The sequence below is a fragment of the Malurus melanocephalus genome, unplaced genomic scaffold, assembly GCF_030028575.1.
Source record: "Malurus melanocephalus ecotype Western Australia unplaced genomic scaffold, MMel_1.1 scaffold_220, whole genome shotgun sequence".
In the NCBI taxonomy this organism is placed as follows: Eukaryota; Metazoa; Chordata; class Aves; order Passeriformes; family Maluridae; genus Malurus; species Malurus melanocephalus.
Window position 1 is genome coordinate 679,979 of NW_026623452.1, and position 20,868 is coordinate 700,846.

The window sequence follows — 20,868 nt, forward strand, 5'->3', positions numbered from 1 at the left end:
GGACAAAATATTTAAAAAGGCCCCATCCCTGGGAAGGGGAGAACCACAAATGGTGGATTTCCAAGTGTCTCTGTCTTTCAGCCTGCTCTTTGTGCCATAACGTGTACGTTTTAAACAATGGTGAGGGTCTCAAAAGACTTTGAGAGCACAGCTACTTCTCATTTACAAATGACAAGCTGCCTGTTGTTTTCYGGTGGGCTTGGTAGGGGCTAAGGTAAAGCAGAATATCTAAAGTCCACCTTTGCTTTAAACAGATGCATTTCTATCTGCAGGAGTAAGAATTATTTCACTTATCAGCATAGCTGGACAGTTATCTATTTCTTTCTGTTACCAAGGTACTTGTAACTCTCTTGCACTGTTTATCTAAAGTTGAAATATGTTCTTTGAATCCTTGTATAAATAAAAAGGCTGGAGACAAATCTGTATTTACAGGGGCAATTATTTCTTCACCATTTAAGCTCAGTCTGGCATTTTCTTTCTTTTTCCCTTGTTTAAGGCACAGGTAAAAGCCAGGTCAGGAGGCCTGAGGAATGAAACTCTGTTTCAGCCACATTAAGTCTGTAATGGGCTGATGCCAGTGTTGGCAGTRGGGATTTGCCCACATTCCTGTGTGGTTCAGAGGAGCAGCTGCTGGGTTGTATGGATGTTTTAGGAACAAGGTGAGGCTGGYTTGAGTCATCAAAGGATCCCAAAGAGGATCCCAAGTGATCTCTTTCTCATCTAGAAGCACAGAAAGTCATGGCATAACAGTATAAAGAATCAGAAATACCCCTGGTATTTGTCATTTCAAAGTGGTGTAATTATGGACCACCAGTGCAGGAGTTGGAAGGGCACAACAGAAAGCAAAGCAGCGATGGGGATGTTTGATCTCCAGCATGTGCTTGAGACTGAACTGGTGCAGCAGGAAGGTTTGTGCTTCAGCTCTGTCCACTTCCACAAGTGGGTGATTGCAGCTGTCAAGGTAACGTTTTGGAAGCTGCTCATGAAATGTCTAAGAGAGACTTGGTAACTGGAAACTATTMTAAGTGTATCCTTCTGCCTGGAAGCAAATATCACCGAAATTTAATAAACTGACTGATACCCTTGAGTGAGTAGGTATTTATTTAGGTTTCTGTCCTGCAGCTACAGCTATTTGCACCATATGCACACATTCATACRAATACAGACAAGTGCAAAAACACAGGCCCTCTCGTTGGAGAAGTTCTGTGCATGGCAGTCACCTGCTTTGCCTYCTTGGTGTCTAATTATGATCTGAAATAATGGCCACTTATGGCTCTGAGTTTACTAAAGGTGTCTGAAATCATATCTGCAGGTCATAATGTCACCAAACACTGCATGTTTGCAGATCCACTGCTAAGAGCTTGCAGGAGATGTAGGGTGTTATACAAGCTCAGCTCCCACCTCCCTGCAGCCACACATCACTGCTCCCCTGGGCATGGAAGGCTTCAGGGGGCTCCAAGAGCAGCCCAGCACATACAGGGAGCTCACCAAGGCAGTGGGGCCAGGCACTTAGCAGGTGACAAGAGGATGAGACAGCCTTTGTGACTGGAGCTGTTGGCACTGGACCCCAACTGGTGGAGCCASACCAAGACCAGAAACCCCCAGCAAAATCTGCACTGAGGCATCAGACCTTTTCTAGCAAGGCCATGAGGCTGTTACCCTACAGTTCAACCAGAAGATGGCATTTGCCTTTAGCTTATAAATTGCTCTGTTGTAGTGACAGCTGCCCTGTTCCTAACTTCTCTGCACGGTACATGGCACATACAGGGCGGGCTGGTGGGARCGGACAATCTTTCTGGCATGAATGAGCATCCTTCGCTCAACTGTAGGCAGGCCATGAGTAAACACCCATAGCCTGAGAGTGAGGGAGCTCAGGTGCAGCCCCAGTGACATCTGCTGGTGCTAATGTGGCARGAACGCTGCCCTGGGATTCTATCACGAAGGGAACACGTGGAGCAGTGCTGGGATGAGCTGCAGGAACTGGTAAACCAGTTAGTCACATCAGGTTTGTCTGCGAAATCCCAGAGCAATCTGATGGGCTATTGCCACCCAAACAGATCAGCAGAAGGTTCATGGCACAGCAAGTGTGACGCCATGAGAAATGAAGGTCATGATTTTGGTATGAACTGGAGGGTGCCTGTAAAGCACCATCCAGAGACTCTTTGCAGGGGCCCAAGAAAGCCCAGTGATGAGTGCAGGCAGAAGGATGAGCCTCTTGCAGTTTCTGGGAGGGAGGAGGAAGGTAGGGCAGCAGCTGGCTCCTTGCCCAGTGTGGGGAACTGGCATGTGCCTGTCCCACAACGAGATCTCTGGCAGTGACTCCAGAAGGGCTCCTCACATGAATGCCAGCATCACAGCCTGGGAATAAAGGGTGTGCCATGGAAATGCTAAATTGGCCAAGAGCCAGTGCCAGGGAGGGTCCAAAAACCCTGGAAACAATGGCTGCGAAGGATTCCAGGAGCCCTCCCCACACTGCTGGGGCAGGCAGCATCAGGGCAGCGCTCTCCTGCTGAGCTTCCTCCTTTGCAGCTGCAGGGTACCAGCCTGAACTGTGCCTCCCGGGGCCAGCAGAGCCTTGCACCCRCCTCATACCATGAGCAAAGGAAACAAGGGGGCAGATGAATGAGCCTGCATGTGGGAGCTGAGGATAACAGCAGGGGACACCATGCTCATACAAGAGAGACATCTCCTTTGGCCCCAGAACCAACATCTCACTGACAGGCTGTTACTGACACAAATGATGGCAGGTGTGTGGCAAGTCGACTTCTCCTTCCTCCAAGGTCAAATAAAAGGTCATCCTTGTACCTCACTTTTAATTCCTTAATGGGTGCTGCGTTTCACATCAGTCTGTGCTCTGCTGCTGCCATAATCCAGGTTCATTTTTGTGTCAGCAGCAAGTATCAGTCAAGTGCTTCTGTTTTTCCTGAAAGTAAAGGGTTCCAGCCTCCAGGAAGCAGCTGGCACCTGCGAGCAGCCCTTCAGCACCTGCCTGGCACTGGCTGATGTGACCTTCACCTGGCTGGGCTTGGCCCATCCCCACCCCTCCGGTGCAATTCAAACCCATGTCAGCACACTCCAGTGCAAGATACTCTCTGCCCTGGCACTATACCAGCAATTCTACTGAAGTCCAGAAAGATTAGCACTATGCTATCTGGCCAGCCTAGTAAATCATTTTCTGGGTACTCAAAAGATGCTTTTGTTGTAGGCAAGGGGCACTGAGATGCTCTGGAGAAGATAATATCAATCACAGAATCACAGAATGTGCTGGGTTGGAAGGGACCCACAGGGATCATTGAGTCCAACTCCTGGCCCAGCACAGGACAATCCCCAGAGTCACACCATGTGCCCAAGATTTTGTCTGAACACTTCCTGAACTSTCAGGCTTAGTGCTGTGCCCACTGCCCTGGAGAGCCTGTTCCAGTGCCCAGCCACCCTCTGGGGGAAGAACCCTTTTCTAATATCAAATCTAAACCTGATGCAACTCCARTGTTGCATGGCTGCACCAACAGCATCACCTTGCAGCAGTAGAATTCCCGTGCAGAACACGGGAAGGTAATGCAGGTAAGCATCTGCAGGGGATAATGCAGGTAAGCAGCTGCTGTSGGGGTAGGGAAATCCTGTACAAATCCACCGGCTTTCCAAGTGAGCTGTGGACTCTCCAAGTATTTCCAGCTTTCCAAATGCAGCTGTCGGGATGCAGCCGGCACTAGGACCTGCGCCCCAGCCTGTAGAAGCGGATAAATATAGCAGAGCGCGGGCGGGCGCGCCGCCGCTGGAGCCCCGCACCGCCACCCCGGTGCCCCTCGGCCGCCGATGCTGCAGCTCTGCAAGGTCACGGCCTCGCTGCTGCTGGGCACGGCCCGGGCAGCGTGCGACGAGGAGCTGCTGGCACGGGAGGGGGTCACCTTCTGCATCAATGTCACCCGGCAGCAGCCGTTCCCCGGGCTGCAGCGCGTCCGCGGCATTCGCGTGCCCGTGTTCGACGACCCGGCCGAGGATCTGTACCGCTACTTCGAGCCGTGCGGCGCCGCCATCGAGGAGGCCGTGCGGAGCGGCGGCAAGTGCTTGGTTTACTGCAAGAACGGCCGCAGCCGCTCCGCTGCCATTTGCACGGCTTATCTSATGAGACACCGGCAGCTCCCGCTCAAGGACGCATTTGAGGTAATGTACCTACGTCCAGATATTTACACTTCTTCTGGGGAAGAACTGCAATGCTTGTTATGAGTAATGATTATTTATGGTAGAATTATTTCGGTGGTTTCACTTGTCCATTACCAGTTATAGAAAGAGTCAACATTTGAATAAACAAACCCCTGTAAGTTTTTTCATGCCTAGCTTAGACAAATGAGCTTTTTTGGATGAACATAATTACAAATGCAAATAGGCTTTGAACACAGGTAGCAAACATACAAAGCTGGYTGCTTAGTGAACATTTTCTTTATCATTTGCATAGTCACTATAAGTGAAGACAGAAACATAAAGAAAGTGAGTGGGTGCAGGAGTTATTATGCAGGATTTGCTCCTATCACCTGTGTGACAGCTGCACGCAGCAAAGAAACATCCCATCAGGCCTGCTGAATGCCAAGGGACCAGCCAGCTATAAGCTATAAACYATAAGCTATAGCTATATTGTTACAAGCAATGATATGTCAGCTTTCCTAGGAACCCTATCCAACACAAACTATTTATGCCCTATGGGCTTTAAGTCCTCAATCATTTGACAGGTGTATCACTGAATTCTTCAGATAATCAATTTGCTTAGTTTAGATTGAGGTGTGGAGATAGTGRCCAAGTTTTACACTATCATCTTAAACTTGAGCAGTGTCACCGCAYTGGTGAGAGATTTTCCCACTTGCAGCAAATCAACAGCTCTGTCTCATGCCTTGCCCATGAGTCCCTTCTGTAATCAGGCCCACAGTCCTTAGCAAGCACAGAGTGAAGTCAGCTCACCAAAATAGCTGTTTGTTATTCTGTAGCCAAATCAAAACCARAGTAAATCTTCTCAAAATTTTACATTAAAAATCCATTTGCATAACTTCCACAAATGCAGGACACCTTGCTTCTACCACGTCTCTCCTGTTCCCTAGGCTGTGAAGRCTGCCAGACCTGTAGCAGAACCAAATGCAGGATTTTGGTCTCAGCTGCAAAGATACGAAGAAGATTTGCAGATACCAAAGCAGTCTGCTCTGCTGAGCAAAGGACTTAAAAATAGTGATGTGTGAAGATGCTTTAAWGAATGTGAAGTGACTTGCTACAGACTTTTAAAAAAAAAGGAAAAAAATTCATTTCCTAAATCACCTGTACATAAAACACTTTACCCCCATAACTGAGTTGATGGTTCATTAAATTCATTCAGAGCATTTCTGTTGGCAGTGCATGGAAACAGGGCGGATAAGCAGGGAATAACAGCAAAAMCAGAAAATGGTTGGAAGGACTGTAAACAAACTAGAGAAAGACATGGAATCTTCAGCAGTTATTTTCCCCTGAATGACCGTGAGCATGGTAACAATGCACTGAAGGAATGAAGAAGTTACCACACAGTGATTTTACTCTTGTTTTTGAAACTCCCCAGTGATGCCATTAGAAGACATGATGCCAGAGCAAGGAAGTTCTGAATTTCTCTCTCACTTATTGGATCATAACTCATGTTCATGAGCTGACACAACCTTTGGTGGGAAACTGACAGTGTTTGATGCTTTGTCTCTGCTATTTTCCTTATATTCAACTAGACCAAAGTACCTTCAAAAATTCCATAAAGTCCAGAAGACAGAATCTGCAGATGATGGTAAGGAGTTCAGTTCACACCATGCAGGCTAAGTGACTTTTCAGCTTTTGAAATGATTCTCTAAAACACCAAAGGAATGATTTAAAAACCAGCAGTTGATAGTGGAGAGAAGAAGATGACACTGGCAATCTAGAAGCTTTACTTATTAAGTCTAACAGTGCCCAGCTCATGCCTTAATGTGTCAGTTTACAAGTCAGCTGTACCTGCATGCAAAYAACATGGCTAAATCATTTCTGCTGAGACTGCTTGCAGGTCACCCTCTGAAATTATCTATCGGGACATCAAGGAAACGGCATGAAACTTCTAGATCAAACTGCTACGTGTTTATCATCAGCCATTCAAAATAGAGGGAATCACCAAGGTGTTTTGTCAAACTGTATGAATGCATTTGTAATTTAAAAGGGACAAGTTATGGAACCTGTGAACCAGCAGGGTGAAATTCCATTCCACCTTTCTGAAAGAATAAATAAGAAGTAAAGTTAGCTCATTGCCATCTGTCTAAGTGCTCATACAAGGTAAACTTATGCTCCCAGTAGTGGAGTAACTTGAGGCAGAAATTCTAATGATGGAACAATGACAGAAAATAAAACCACTGGGGAATTGCATGAATTAGGCAATTCAGATGCAGTAAAAGTTCCCAAAGTTAAAAACTGCTCAAAGTTAAAGCAGGATTATTTTAAAAGCTGAAACCATAGAAATAAAATTTTAAAATTCAGGCTATCATTTTCTTAGTTACCACAAGGCATTTTCATACCAGATRCTTCCTCCACTCCCAGCTGYGTTTGGTTCATTCTGTACCATTTAYCATCTGTATCTGCATTACAACCAACAAGAAATTTGTTGCACATCTGCAGATTTGAAGGTGAGTGGTTGCTAGAAATTTTTTTGTAGCTTTTATAAACATTGGCTATTATATATAATAAGAATTTCAGTATAACATCAGAACCTTATTAGACAATACCATTCCTCAAAAAATTTGTTTCAGTCAGTCTGTGGAACAAAGTTTATTTCTTGTCAAAAGCTAAAGCTGCTAAACAAAAGAAGAAAGCTAAACATTAATGAAAACACAACACATTTCTAACTGTGAGGCATATGAACTTGCAGTCAGATACAGCTATCAGTTCCACATGTTTGAGTCAGCTGAAATGGAAACCATTGCTCTTGAGTGTCAGCATATGCTGTGCTCTGGTTAAATTTTACCAGGCTTCTCAGCATGCAGAAAACCTTCGTGCCGCAGGATTTCACATCACAATATCTTCCGTAGAAAGCTATTTACATCTGAAAACCATTCCTATTTACATTGAAAACCATACCTCCTCTTGTACTGCTCCAAATTAAGGCACAGGATTGCAACTTGGAACYGGAACAAAGAAGTAGCTCACTTCTTTATTTGAGTTCATAACCCACTAAYGCTACAGGTGATGCAGAATGTAAGCTCAGACATACTCCTTGTTGGTTATGACTGTCTCAGAGTTCCTGGGGTACATGCGTGGCTGAGAAGCTGCCTGGGCTGCTGAATATGCATATTTGTTGGGACTGTAAATTAAGAAAAAAAAAAGATAYAAAATAATTGGTATTAGACACACATCCATAGTTTCAGATCCTTAGAAGTTGCTCAATTAGCTCTGTATCCAACCCACCAGTAGCACGTTCTTCACAGTGGTGCAGAAATTAGAGGTCTCCTGTTCTCATCATTCTGGTAGCTAAGAGGAAATAGATGGGGTCCCTGACAGGCTGCACAGCCCATCTCTCTCATAACCAAAACCACACTGTGGATTCCAAACTCACATGCTCTCCCTCAAGGTATTTTAGTCAAGGCCCTCAAGCAGAAGAGAACCTAGCCCTCACCACCTTTGTACAAGCTGCAGGTTTTAATGCAGGAATCAAGATGATGAAGAAAGAAGTATCTTCAGCCAACTCCTTCAGCTGTCACTCATCACGTATCAGTTTCACTATTTCATGTATCAGTTTCACCTGATTTTCAGGGCATTTCAGGACATTTGGTACTTTGTATCAAAGYAAGGTGAGCAAGATCTAAAGTCCAACATGGCTGATGAAATATTACCATAAAACTGAAATGGTTTCAGATTGGGCAGTGGAGTATTAGAGGAATACTCACTACATTTTGACATAACTTTCCTAAAATTAAAAACAGCAGCAGTGAACTRTGCTTCTTCCTTGCATATTATAATCCTCTCATCTCTAGCTAGTACAACCTCCAACCTATTTAAGCTCTGCGTAGACATGGACCTCTGCTATTTCTGCCTATTTCATCCTTCTCCTTCAAAAAGACATCTTCTGTATGTGTCAAAATTTAAGACTGAAATAAAAATGCAGGGAAGGTTAAATACTGAGGCCAGAAATCTCAGCTTTCCTGATACGATGTGCACCAAGACATTTCCATAAAGAACAAGAAAAAAAATCATGTTTTTAATGATCAGTTGGATGTGATTTGGGAAATGCCATTACACTTTCTGCAAATTGAACAGTGTTTGAATATATTACAGTGGTTATTGCAGAGAAACTGGATCATAGTACATTATGGGTTTTTATACCCATTTGGCAATAGACAGTTTGCTCTTTCACTGCACATTTTCACCACTGCATCAGCAGTGCCCAGAATTACCAAATATGAGTTATAGGTGACTGCTGATGGTGATACATCAAGTCAACTGTCTGGGAGGTACAAGTGTTTGGTACAGTATCCCCTGCCATGACAAGACTGTGACATGCCATAGCACTGATTGTATTTATACATATTTATATCAGAGGGTGAGAGACAGAGAATAGAGGACAGATAGAAAGTGGTATGTGATTGACAGCTACTATTTCAACTGACAAACCCAAAATTACCTGTAATTCTGTTTTTCCTTCCGTGTGCATGAACAGGTCAGTAAGACCCCACCAAGCATATAAAGAATAGATCCAGCCCAGCCTAAGTACAGAGCTCCTCCTAATTCATACCTGAAACATGAAAGATTTTATGTAAACAGCTTATAACAGAATAACAAAGYCATTGTTTTAGACCAAGCTATAAAGTTCACAAACTATGCAAACAAATTCTAATCTGCATGGAAATCAGCTTCAACAATTATCAGAGAGCAGATCTGGCTTTGTTTCTGCTCACTAACACTCCAATTTGTATAGAGTTGCTCTGCCAAATTAGTGACAGTACAGAAAGTACTAAGCAACATAAAGATAAGTAGAAATAAATAATTGTGTATATTTAACAAATCATTGATAATAAATAAAAATAACACACCTTCTGTGCTATCCACGACACTTACTTTGCCCTTTTATTGGCTGTGTCACTGAAACAATTTTGTGAAACTGAATGATTAAGACCTCATGACTATATATCCTGAGAAAAGGCTAACTATGGAAATCAGTTTTTTATGGATATAATGCTATGTCACTTACAAGTAGCTGTTTGTATATATAAGGCTTGTTTTCAAACTTAGRTATCCTAAAGGAAATTCAGCACCCTCTGTGGTTGTATGGCTGAAAGACATTTATGAATGTTTCMGCTGAAAAAGAATAGCTCCCTATTTTACTGTACAAAACTATCCCTTTCAGGAAAGCCCCATGTCCAGTCCAAGAAATTAATTGATAATGATTTTGTCCCAAAGACTAGACACAAGTGAGTCTGGAAAAGTCTGACTGGAGTTTCATAAAAAGAGAAAAACAAATTTTTATATTCAACAAAGACTGTATCTGTAATCTACCTGTACCTCTGTCTGAGATACCCAACACAAGGGCAAAATAAGTGTCATGGTCTCCATTGAAGGTACACTGGAACCAAAGATTTGTTTTCACTTGGAAACATAAAAGCATTATTTGAAAGTATCAAAGCTTCTGACTCTGGAATTCATTGCCAAAAGGAGGGTTTCAGAGGCTGTCACGGGTTCACAATTCTCCCTTTCTCATCACACATGGGAGCCACAAGGTCTCCACTGGTTTAGGTTCTTTCCAAACAGGGAACAAGCAGAGAGTCATTATCAAAAATCCCCAGGAGTACAGTGCCTGCAATCATCTCTGCTCACCAGTCACCTACAGGCAAAAATGCTGTAGATGTCATACCAAAGGAAAGTATATAGGAGGCATCTGCAGGAGAAATTAGTTTGCCTTCTGAGCTATACAAGAAACTCCTCTAAGGATTAGCAGAGGTTAACTTCCCTAATTTGCTGAAGTCAGACCAAAAAAAGTGCAATCTGAAAACCAGATTTGCCAGTCTCTTAAGAATGAAGATCAATACTGGCATACAATTGAAATTAAACCTGTCTCACAGACTCYATGTCCAGCTTTACCAACTTAATTTATCAAGAACTGCCCAGTGAATCAATAGCTTAAACATGACGTTCACATATTTAAAAAAAAAAAAAAAGATTTCTTTAGCTACTGAATGCAAACAATCTGGTAACTGATTAACAAGCATTGATGTTGAAGCTCCAAAGCTATAGCAAATAACCATAAAATGYACCAACTATCCGACTAACCGAAATTCCTTATCAACAGTTGTTTCTGGTCTCTAATGTATTTATTACCCTTCATTTAGTTCTCTCAAGGGGATATAAAACAACAAAAAGTAACTGCACAAATACAATTTCTTTGTAAGTACTTCATTGAAAACRCAGGGAAAACTGACAAACAACCAAAGCAATTGCTGAAAGTACTTTGATTTACCACAAAGCACGTCACCTCTGACTTCCCTGAACTGATTCCTGGGCAGGAACATACAAAACATTTCAAATATGATCCTAGCAACTAACAATTTATAGCTTACTGTTCTATGAATTATATACTTGGTAGAAGTATATTATGGATGTCTCATATTGCACAGACAGTATGTTTTCCTCTCTTTCTCCCCCTCTTTGAAGGACAGGCCCAGTCACCTCTACCCTTGTTCCTCATTGCTAAACAGGGCACCTAGATAAGGTGCCATAAGCTGTCATTTGGTTTTGACAACTGTTACTTTTATATCAGACCAAGAGTAAGGGCTTTTATACCTYGAAACTTGTGTGCATGCAACTGCACTAGCTGATAGTCCCACAATTTTTGCCTCATTTTAATTCATAAGGCACACAAATGTTGAGCTGTTAATATACCAACACAAATGAGCAGCAGATTTCTCTGCAGATCCCTAGTACATAGCTTGAGCTGCTTTGCATATAATTTTCCCTTGCTTGTCCATCTGAGGTACTTTTTTCTAGCCAGAACTTGAGTTTTGTACCTCTTTTGGTCTAAATGCCAAAAGAGATTAAGAATTTTACCTTGTCTACTTCATAATATTGAGATATGCACTTAATTGTGTCTCTCAAGAAAATACAAACATTACAAAATCCTCTCAGATGCAGGGTTGATATTCATCACATATTCACTAATTCCTCCAGAAAAGAATTATCTCCCTCCCCACCAACATCTCTAAGCTGAAAAGATCTCCTGAACACAATTCTTTCCTCCTGGATAATGGGATCCATCCAGGTTGTGAAACTCTGGAGCAGCTGAGGTTAGTGCAGCTGTCTAAYACATGATGGAGTTTGGTATGACAGATACATTAACTTACTTGGTTCCAGGGTACAGTTGGTTAAAAAACTGAGCAGTAACCATTGCAGCATACCAAGAAACAGCCACCATGGAGCAGAGACCTACCAGAAACAGTTTAAAAAGCACACAGGTGAGTGTTTCCTTTAATGGCTATAWCAGCTTTAAACCAACAAGTTTGTTTCATTTAGTCTGGCTGTGAAAGCAATATAAACAAAGTACCAATAACACTCTCATTTCAGCCTTGTTATTACCTCCTAAGACGAAAAGAAATCCGCCTGTGACAGTAAACTTCATTTTTCCATCTTCATCGCTCAACCCAAGGTTTGTGCACTTCATACCAAGCAGTGAGAGTACAGTAGCTAAGAACCCCAAAAGGATGGAAGTAATCATCAGGGCACGGCATGCCTGAACGTGAGCTAAGACAGAAGAAGAGAAAACAAATCAGGATCTATACACAAATTACATTAATCTTGTGCTGAAAAAAGTAGAAGTGATTAGAGAGAGTGATAAAATTAACAGGTGCAGTATTGAGTGAATCTTGTCCAACTTTGTCATATGGTTTGGAGAAGCCTCCAAACCCGAGTGTGTTTAGCCTTCAAGTCAAACAGATTGGAGAGTTGAACTATCCCTACACTTCATAAGCTCAGTAAATCCACTTATGTCTTYAGTCAATCTTAAAAAACTACAGCAAGCCCCTCTAACTTACATTTATGTGGAAATGCATAGTTTTATATACAGTCATTTGCAGGAGCAGAAAAAAGCCAACACATCTACTCACAAGTCCTTCTGAATTCCTGACACCTGTACAGCTGAGTGCACAGGACACATCTGAAATCCAGGTGMTAGCCAAGGTGTGCAAGGCTCTGGCACTACTGAGGAACTGGAAAAAGATGCCAGCTTTGCTGCTTCCAGGGAGAGTCAGGAGAGAATTGTGCTGGAGTTAGCAGTGCACTTCAAACTCAGTGCAACAAACAGGAGGTGAGTGGGTCTGAGAGCTGTAGCAGTCCTCCTAAGACATTCTCCCATGGAGAGGCTGCAGCTGGTGTGGGCACCTTAGGCAATCTGGTATGCTGGCAATTCTGCATCTTTTAAGCTCCTGGTGTTCACATCTAGGTATTGATTGCACAACARCTGGCACCAGATTCTTAATCAGCCTAAGAAAGAAGGTCAAATRGGGACTTTGGGCTCCTTTAAAATCGCACCCTTGTTTGGCAGGTTCCACGTCAAATGGCATTTCGGCACCTCTGTTGTGAGATAAAGATGCCAAGCGTCACAACCTGGCAGAATCAATACTTGATTATCTTTGAGTTCTTTTTCAACGTAAATGATTCTRTGAGTCTACAATTTCAATCATACATCAGAAGGGTCAGATCTGACTACAACTGGACATCACTGGTGCCATCATTCAAGCTCTTGCTCCCTGACCACCTCCACATCCTCCATGGTAATCTGCTGCCTAGTTCTGTAGTGGAGTGAGCTCTAACTCTCCAGACAACAAAATCAGCCACAGAAACAGCAGGCAAAGTGATACTCACACTCTGACTCAGCAGCCTGTACTGCCTAACCTGGCTTAAGAGTACTCGTCTTTCAAGCCTGAGACTTACCAACGACAGCAGTAAACAGTCATGASATAAATATACAGAATTAAAGGTTAAAATCGTTTGAGAAATTAATGCTTTGTTAAGCACTAATTTTAACATTTTCGTAGAAAAAGTGGAGACAGTAATAAAAGTGGAAAGACCTCTCAAAATACCACTAACAATTTAAGGTTTTTGTCTGCAGATTATACTGTTCRGAGAGGTGCTTGACAACGCTGCTTTCTAGTTTGGGATCTTATGCCATGGTGATAGGAATCACCACAACAGGGTCCAACAATTTTCATTTCAGGTCTTTGGGACTCCTGCAGTGTTAGACAGGATTCCCCATATCTTTCCAGGACACATGAGCATACCCTCAGGCTAACTGCTTGCAATCCAATGAGAAAGGGATTTCATATGTTTGTACCACAATATGATAACCTCAAGAGCCTTAACTGAGGACCTTAGTTCACAATTCAGAAAGCTCATTGGTTTGGTTCTTTTAATTAGCTTATTTAACAAGAATACAAAGTCAGTTCATTTTATTAGTCAACACTAATTGTGAGAAATTATCCCCAAATCCTGGCATCAGAAAAAAAATACCTATGGAACCTCAAAAAGCAGAAAGAAAGAAAAAAAAGGAAGCTTGCAAAGCTTTTGGCAACTAGTTATATCAAATGTCTGACTTAGTTGTGACCAGATAGATAGGACTAGCGACATAGAGTAGCCAGTCATGGTTTCAATCTTGTGCAATATTGCATTTAAAAAGCTGCTCACTTCAAATATTTGTGATTTAGACTAATGGCTTAGTGAATGCAAAAGTGTTAAATTAGTTTAAAAGAACCAAGTCTGATGTCTCCCATACATAAYGCAAAAAAACAGAAGTATTCCAAATAGCTCAGCTGCCAATAAGGAAACTCTCATGGAAAATTTTCATTGTCCTTCTGATGAGAGGTAACAAAGACACTTTTGTCTTTTCTTTTTCCCCTCCCTCCAATCCCTGGCATCCTTGCAGCAGTTTCAGCTAAGTTTCTAAACAGGAATCTGAAACACACCTAAACTAACCATGATAATCTTTAGTCTGCCTTGGTTTAAATCTGCCAGTGCTATAGATGTTTCTTAGAGGTCCCACTGTCTGCTGAGCCCTTGTTACCAAACCTTTCCTGCTTTGCCCAGCTGTCCTTTCAACTTTTACTACCATCCAATGCCTTCTGACGTTTCTTTTTCAGTTTTCTTTCCTAAAATGTTTTACCTGCACAGTTTTGCAAGCTGTTTTTCCCTTCCCCTTCCTCCTGCCTTTACCCCTCAACTATACTGCCATCTTCTCAACTGCAGAACTGATCTCCTCTKCAACAGATCAAACCTCATCTTCACAAATTCACTTCAGAGCCTGGCCCAGTCATTTACTTTCTGTCTGRCCCCACTTTATTCCTTCCTGCTGACTCCATGTTGTTATGTGTAGTTCTCAGGAGCCCTGCTGTTGCTTGCCTTCTGTTGTGTTCGCTTTAGCACATCTACTCACGATGCTCTTCCCTGACCCCCACCAGGTTCTTTCAACCCCACTTTTTTCCCTGCAGCCCCCAGATGCTGATCTCCTGCAGGCCCATCACCCATATCTGCACACACTGGCAGAGGCAGCACCCYATGAAAACACATCAATGACAAGATGCTGTCTGGAGTCAGCAGCACTGAGCTATGAGCGAGCCCTTGAAGTGGTGTGTACAAGAACCAAATAAAATCACAGAATCATTAAGGCYGACAAAGACCTCTRAGATCAAGTCCAGCTATTAACCCAGCAGCCCTGGTGCACACTGACATAAGCTCTCTGCAGAGAATACTTCCCGATGGACATGATCCTGCTGTTACTGAGTCTAAGAAGTTTAAATAGGGTTGTTACTCTTCATACACACACATACACACACACACACACACACACTCTAAAGGCAATTGTTAGAGAAGACTGAAAGATGAAAAGAACAGATTATTCCCTAAATACTGGACACAGTTTCACAGAATTGCTATGCTAGTGTTAGAGCTGGTCAACAACAAGCCTTTACTTCAGACTGAAGGAGAAAGTGAATTTAATACCTTATTGACACTAATCCCACATTACACATTCTTCAGATTAGGAGTACCCTCCTACCCTCCTACCCATTTAGTTTAGCCATCTTCTAGGGCAGATTCAATTAGAAGGAAGGCATTTTTATTCTGGATAAGTATCTACATACTGAATTATTCAAGATTAATAAAAAGTAGCTTCACTGTCTATAAACATGCTTACTATCCACAGAATATTGCCTTAGCTGGGCATTTGAGAACACAATTATGCTGAAGACTGATACACAAGACAGGAGTCATGCAGATCTAAATTTCTTGATATTTAAAACCACATACAAAAATACTTTTGTTAACAAGCTGACAATAATTATCATTAGTTAACAAGCTTAATCATATATTAATTTATATCATATAGTCCTATAAGTGATAATAAAGTATGTTATAGTATGTGCAACATATATATTTCTTGGAACATCTACAATTTTCAGTCTCAACTATCACTTCTCAGCTAAAAMCAGTATTTCCTATTACATGAAAAACTCCAGCTACAGTACATTGGCTATAAAATATTTCAAAAGAAGACCAATACAATAATTCCAAATAAATAAACAGTTAAAAAATGTCTCCTACTAAGTCTTCCAGGAAGATGCTAGAGAAGAGATTACAACACACTTAAAATGCCTATTAAAATAAAYGCTTGATCAACCGACTTCATTTGCCTTCTTTTATAGCCTTTCCTAACATACTTGACACATTCTGCYACTTAAAGAGATTTTTATTACTTCAACCCACAAAGTCCTTCTTGGCCAGTTACTTTCCAGTATTACCAGATTACCAAACTTACTACTTTCTGCCAATACATTTTTAAGCAAAATAAACAAGGCTGCACCAAATCACCTACCAGGCAGTGCAAGCATAGAGTCAAATTCCCTGCAGTTGGATACTCCAGTGCTGTCTGTTGCACAGCTCTTCCACAGGTTTTCATACAAGGTAGATGTTGTGATCACAGAACCATGTATAGTRGAGACTTTCCAGTAATTATTCGGCAAAGTAGCTCCAATAACTGCCAAACCACCCAAGCCCGAAAGCAAACCAACAATTTCCAACGCAGCACTCATACTTGTGAGTAGTAACAGTTAAATACCCTTATAATTAGATTACAATCAAGTGAAGCCTTTCAGAAGCCTCCTTGCTGTTTTATCTCTGGGTTTCACTCCAAAATGAGTCTACCTTTGCTCTTTGCTCTTTCCCCATAGATAAGACTTACCGGGCATGACAATAAGAAGTGGGAGCAGTTCATGATAAAGATATTAGCGTGTAAAAGAAAATAACAACATTAATTCTTTTTCTAATAGGAAGTGAAAAATGAGCCTATGCTTTTACTCAGCCTAGAAAGTTGTGTYAGTCTTTCTACAAAACACCTTGCAAGAGTGATAATATGGACAAATATTTTATTTCTGTCTTTTCTCTGAAGTCAACTAGATTTTATACTAGATTAAATTTGCTTGTAATTTTATTATTGATGTCAAATCAAAAAGCTCTAATGTATTATTTTCTTAAATATTCAAACATAAAAATGCTTGAGAACAGGCACTTTATTCTGCTACTAGAAAATTTAGCACAGTATTTGGASTTATGGTCATAAGTAATCCAGGAGAACAATTGTACTGCCAGCTTCTTTCAGGAAGGTTAAGTTTGTGGATGAGTGTTTTCCATTAATATTTTACTGTCTATTGATCTACAGCTAAACACAYTCAATCTTAAAAGTAGTTCCACTTACACTGTACTATTGTACAATGTATTACAATTGCAATAAYGTATGTGTCATGGAAGTGAAATACAAGGAAATTAAGGAGCTAGTGTGACAGACCTATCTCAAAAGGAATAAAATTATGAAGAAAACAGCTATATGAAAAATTATACCTATCAGCCAATTGCATTTGCTTGTTAGGACACTTTGGGTTAAAAGAAAGTGATATTCTAGGCAAAGAATATGTTGAACTCAGTTTGGATTTTTCTGCTCTTGGCTAGACAGAATCAYAGACTCAATTCACATCACCCACTAATGTTAATACTTTAACGTAYTTGTGTATCCAAAGGGGGTTAACCATCTCTTGCAGTGATAACCTGCTCTTATCTCCAGGAAATGGAGTCAGAGTTTCTTCATAAAATAATTCTGCTATGATGCAACATGGCAACAGATTCACAGCATTTATGTAAACACTGCAAGAAGGATTAGCCTTTGAGAGAATCACAACTTGTCCGTAACAGGTATTTGTTGGTTTTCATCAAAATTCACTGGTCACTTTGAATTGATGCTGAAGGTTGGTATGTTCAGCTGCAAAAGGATATTACAGTGCCACTGTGAATTTTTGCTCCCTTGGCAGTCAAGAGGATCATTGCCACTGATCTAAACAAGACTAGATTTGGCAATGTGATCCTGTGCAGCTCTRAACTTGCAATCTTTTAAGGAAACCAGATAGTGTGTGGTAAGAATTGATCTCAGGTGACTGTGATCAATTGGAACTCCCTTCTCTGCTAAGTCATGGCAATTTGAAAARTGATGGCATAGTAAAATGAACACACTGTACCAGTACCCTGGAGTATCTGCATCCCATTAAAAGCCCTTCTAAGAGTTTCAARTAAATTTACCCATACACTGGTGCTATGCTGATGCAATCACTGCTGCTGACAGCACTTTCAAAGTTTAGATAGTTGGGACCTTGAATTAAGTGTCCCCAGCTGTTACACTGCTGCCAAGGATAGAAAGAAAAAATTCAAAGTATAATTAAAAACAAAAAAAAATCTCTTCCTACTTAACAAATGTATTTCAACAGGCAGTCATAAAGCACACATATAAATAGAAAAGATTAAACTGCAGACCTGAAGTCCATAAGTTGTTCCTATACAGCACCAGGTATTTTAGTAATTCCCTTCAGGAAATCCCTCTTCAATGTGTTAAAGAATGTAAGGCTATTCTTCACTAAATTTTGTAAACTCTGGCTTGTCGAGCAATGGGTGTAACAGCCAGCACTGCTCTGCAGGAGGCTCTGCATCAGCAGGGCTTAAGGGTTGGTGTTGACAGCTTCACATCAGCACCTCCCACAGCTTGGGAGTTTTCCTGTGGGTTTGCTCTAACCCAGTGGGTTGAACAGAATGCTGTCATTGTTGGCGCCATCTCAACACTCTAATTTCCAGAAACTCAGCCATGCTGGTATCTCCACAGCGGAGGCCTTAGAGAGGAGCTGAACGGGTACCAGGGTGACATGAAAAGCTGACAGTGCCTCTGATGCAATGAGCAGTGTTTTTAAAATCCTTGGAAGCATATGATTAGCCTCCTCTGGCCTCATTACAGGATGCTGATACTTATTTTTAAACTGGCATCATCATTCTGAAGACAGATGAGGCCACCAAAGCCACAGCCCTATAGAAAAATCATGAACATGCTGAATCTTGAGAGTTAAATTCTCACCCTTTAGAGATCTGCCTWATAGTTATGCAGCTCTGACTCGAGGCAAGTCCTTGTCTGTGTCAAGAAAAACAAGGTTCATAGTCTGTGAGACGTGGTATTTTTAAGTTTCGATCACTGCACATCAAGAATAAATCTGCTGGAAAGAGTCCAGACAACTAGTAATGACAGTAATCAGGGACCTATAAAGCAGGGAAGACTTGAAGAAATTATTCTGTTAGCATCACTCATAAAGYGTCAGCACAAAACTGAAAGTAGTAAAAGAATAAATGCAAGGTTCCGTTTAAGACAGAAAGCTTAACAAAATAGCATTTTCAAAGGCTACAGTGTTACTGCTTCTATACTCAGTTCGCAGAGGAAAGACCTTCAGTGTCAATCCTTCTCAGCCCATTAACTTAAAGATGGTGTTTGCAGAAAAATATTTTTTTTAATCCAGAACAGTTCAAACAAATCCTCTCCAGTCCCTCCAGAGACATTTCTTCTCTTTCTAGTTGCAGATAAACTATCCTGCTAGCAGTCTACTCTAGAAAACAAAGAAGCATCAGTCACACAGATGTATTTTAGTCTCAGCTGACCACCTCTGAGAAATTCCAGCAAAAATACACAGGTACACAGCTTTCGCACAAAGTGTCAAACCAGTTCTGTAATATCTAATAATTACTCTTCACACCAAAGCACAAACAAGCACCAATGCTCACGGAACTGTGGTCTGTTTGTATTTAAGAACCAGGCTGAGTGAAAGGATGCTATTTCTTCCAAAACTATTTTTAAAAGAAATCTTAGATTTACTGTGTATCACCCATACCTCCATGTGAACACACCAGAAAGGACAGCAAAGCCACAGTAGTGAACTGCAGGGTGAAACATTCATTTCATGGTGGCCCTTTAATCGGTCTGCAACCACCACAGGATTTGTCCACTCTAGACCCTCTGGGACAACTGCACCGTGTGTCACCCAGCCTGCTGATATGCTGTACAGAAAGAAAGAATAAAACCACATCCCTGAATTTTATAAACATATGCCATGCACACTTACGGTCTGAATTCAGCATGTAGAGAAATTTCTTGCACTCTACAAATCCTGCAGCAGTCTCTGCACAGTCCATCCAAAGACCTTCAGAAACCGCRTCTGCAGTATCCTGCTCTATCGTGGTGTCCAAAACTTTCCAGCTGTTGGACATTGTAGTAACAAGTATGGAGGTGAATCCTGCTAAAGCCAGCAGCAATGMACAAATCTGTAGAGAGGATGATGCCATTGTGACAGATCTTTTCTTCAAAGAAGTCACCCAAAATTTCTGATACTAGAAACCTGTGGAAACAGTTCATACACACACAGTATGTAGAGTGACATTTACACAAGCCTGGCCTTTGCAAAAACATCAAAAATATGCCTACAAGCATACAAAATGATGCACCATACAAGGGAACTGTAGAGCTGGAATCTAAATGCCATTAAGTAACTGGAATACTGGAATATCCTATATACTGAGTATTTTCTTAAGAAAACTTTTAGTCCTGTACATGTTTACTACAAAAAAAAAAAAATACAAACAGAACAAAACCACAGGACCCAACAGAGGAATTCTCTAATTTGAATTTGCAATGTTTCATCCATTCACTACTTGTTTGCTAACTCAAAATTAATTTAAAAACTAAAACTATCAAATGCTTTAATGAATTAATCATCTCCCAATTACAATACCTCCCAATAGAAATTCAAAGCAAGATAAATTGTGATACTCACGTTTATGGTATGTTTCTAACCTGTTTCATCTACCTTCCTGTGCGACTCTGGAGTCAGCACTTTGTGAGGACCAATGTGATCACCCAGGTGAAGGTTTTGTACTCTTCAGGACCTTTGTCCCATTCTAAAAATCAAGGACCCAGAGCCAAAGCTCTGTCCAACTGTTGCACAAACATCTGCCATGGCTTTTTGCTACAGCAAAGTATCAGTGAGAGGGAAAATTGCAAAAACATTATGTAAGTTAGTACCAAAGGTACTCAGATTAACCTAACACCCACTGACATACAATTTGCTTTGTAAGGGCCACTGACCTGCTGATGCACCAGAAGAGTGCAAGGCACTACAGAAGAATATTGCTACAACTTCCACAATGGCTGTTTTACCTGAAACATTCATGCCTTTGGGTCAGGATGCATCCTAGAGAAGAAACATGCAGCCAGACACCTGTCCAGTAGGTAACATTAACAAATAAAACTGTTTGTGACCGCAGCCATACCCTGAGGCAGCACAGACCTCCCGGGCTAAAAGCCACAGGGGGTCTGGCAGCCTGGCACATTGTAGCTCCTCCTCTCTTTGCCTTCCTTTGTCTCAAGGAGCCACCCTCACTCATCCCTTCCTGACCCTGTTGTTACCACACAAACCTCATAGGACTGTCCAGATAACACTTCATTCCAACTCCACATCCATCCTC

At 41.5% G+C, this 20,868-nt stretch overlaps 2 protein-coding genes across 3 annotated transcripts; one reads left to right on the forward strand and one right to left on the reverse strand.

The window, feature by feature from the left end:
• Positions 1 to 3,751: 3,751 nt before the first annotated feature.
• Positions 3,752 to 5,763, forward strand: DUSP28 (dual specificity phosphatase 28). Its single transcript, XM_057374255.1, has 2 exons — positions 3,752 to 4,161; positions 5,088 to 5,763. Exons 1-2 carry the CDS (start codon positions 3,814 to 3,816, stop codon positions 5,220 to 5,222), a joined length of 483 nt encoding a protein of 160 aa, XP_057230238.1. The 5' UTR covers positions 3,752 to 3,813; the 3' UTR covers positions 5,223 to 5,763.
• Positions 5,764 to 6,770: 1,007 nt separating this feature from the next.
• LOC130578288 (claudin-15-like) lies at positions 6,771 to 20,341 on the reverse strand. 2 transcript variants are annotated; one of them, XM_057374253.1, is made up of 6 exons: positions 20,178 to 20,341; positions 19,470 to 19,742; positions 11,581 to 11,745; positions 11,349 to 11,430; positions 8,639 to 8,749; positions 6,771 to 7,321 (listed from the first exon to the last, which is right to left on the reverse strand). In XM_057374253.1, the coding sequence occupies exons 2-6, from the start codon at positions 19,687 to 19,689 to the stop codon at positions 7,222 to 7,224; spliced, it is 678 nt and encodes a 225-aa protein (XP_057230236.1). In that variant the 5' UTR covers positions 19,690 to 19,742; positions 20,178 to 20,341; the 3' UTR covers positions 6,771 to 7,221. The 2 variants fall into 2 exon arrangements, with proteins under 2 accessions (XP_057230236.1, XP_057230237.1); XM_057374254.1 differs by lacking the exons at positions 19,470 to 19,742; positions 20,178 to 20,341 and adding an exon at positions 15,866 to 16,151.
• Positions 20,342 to 20,868: the final 527 nt, after the last annotated feature.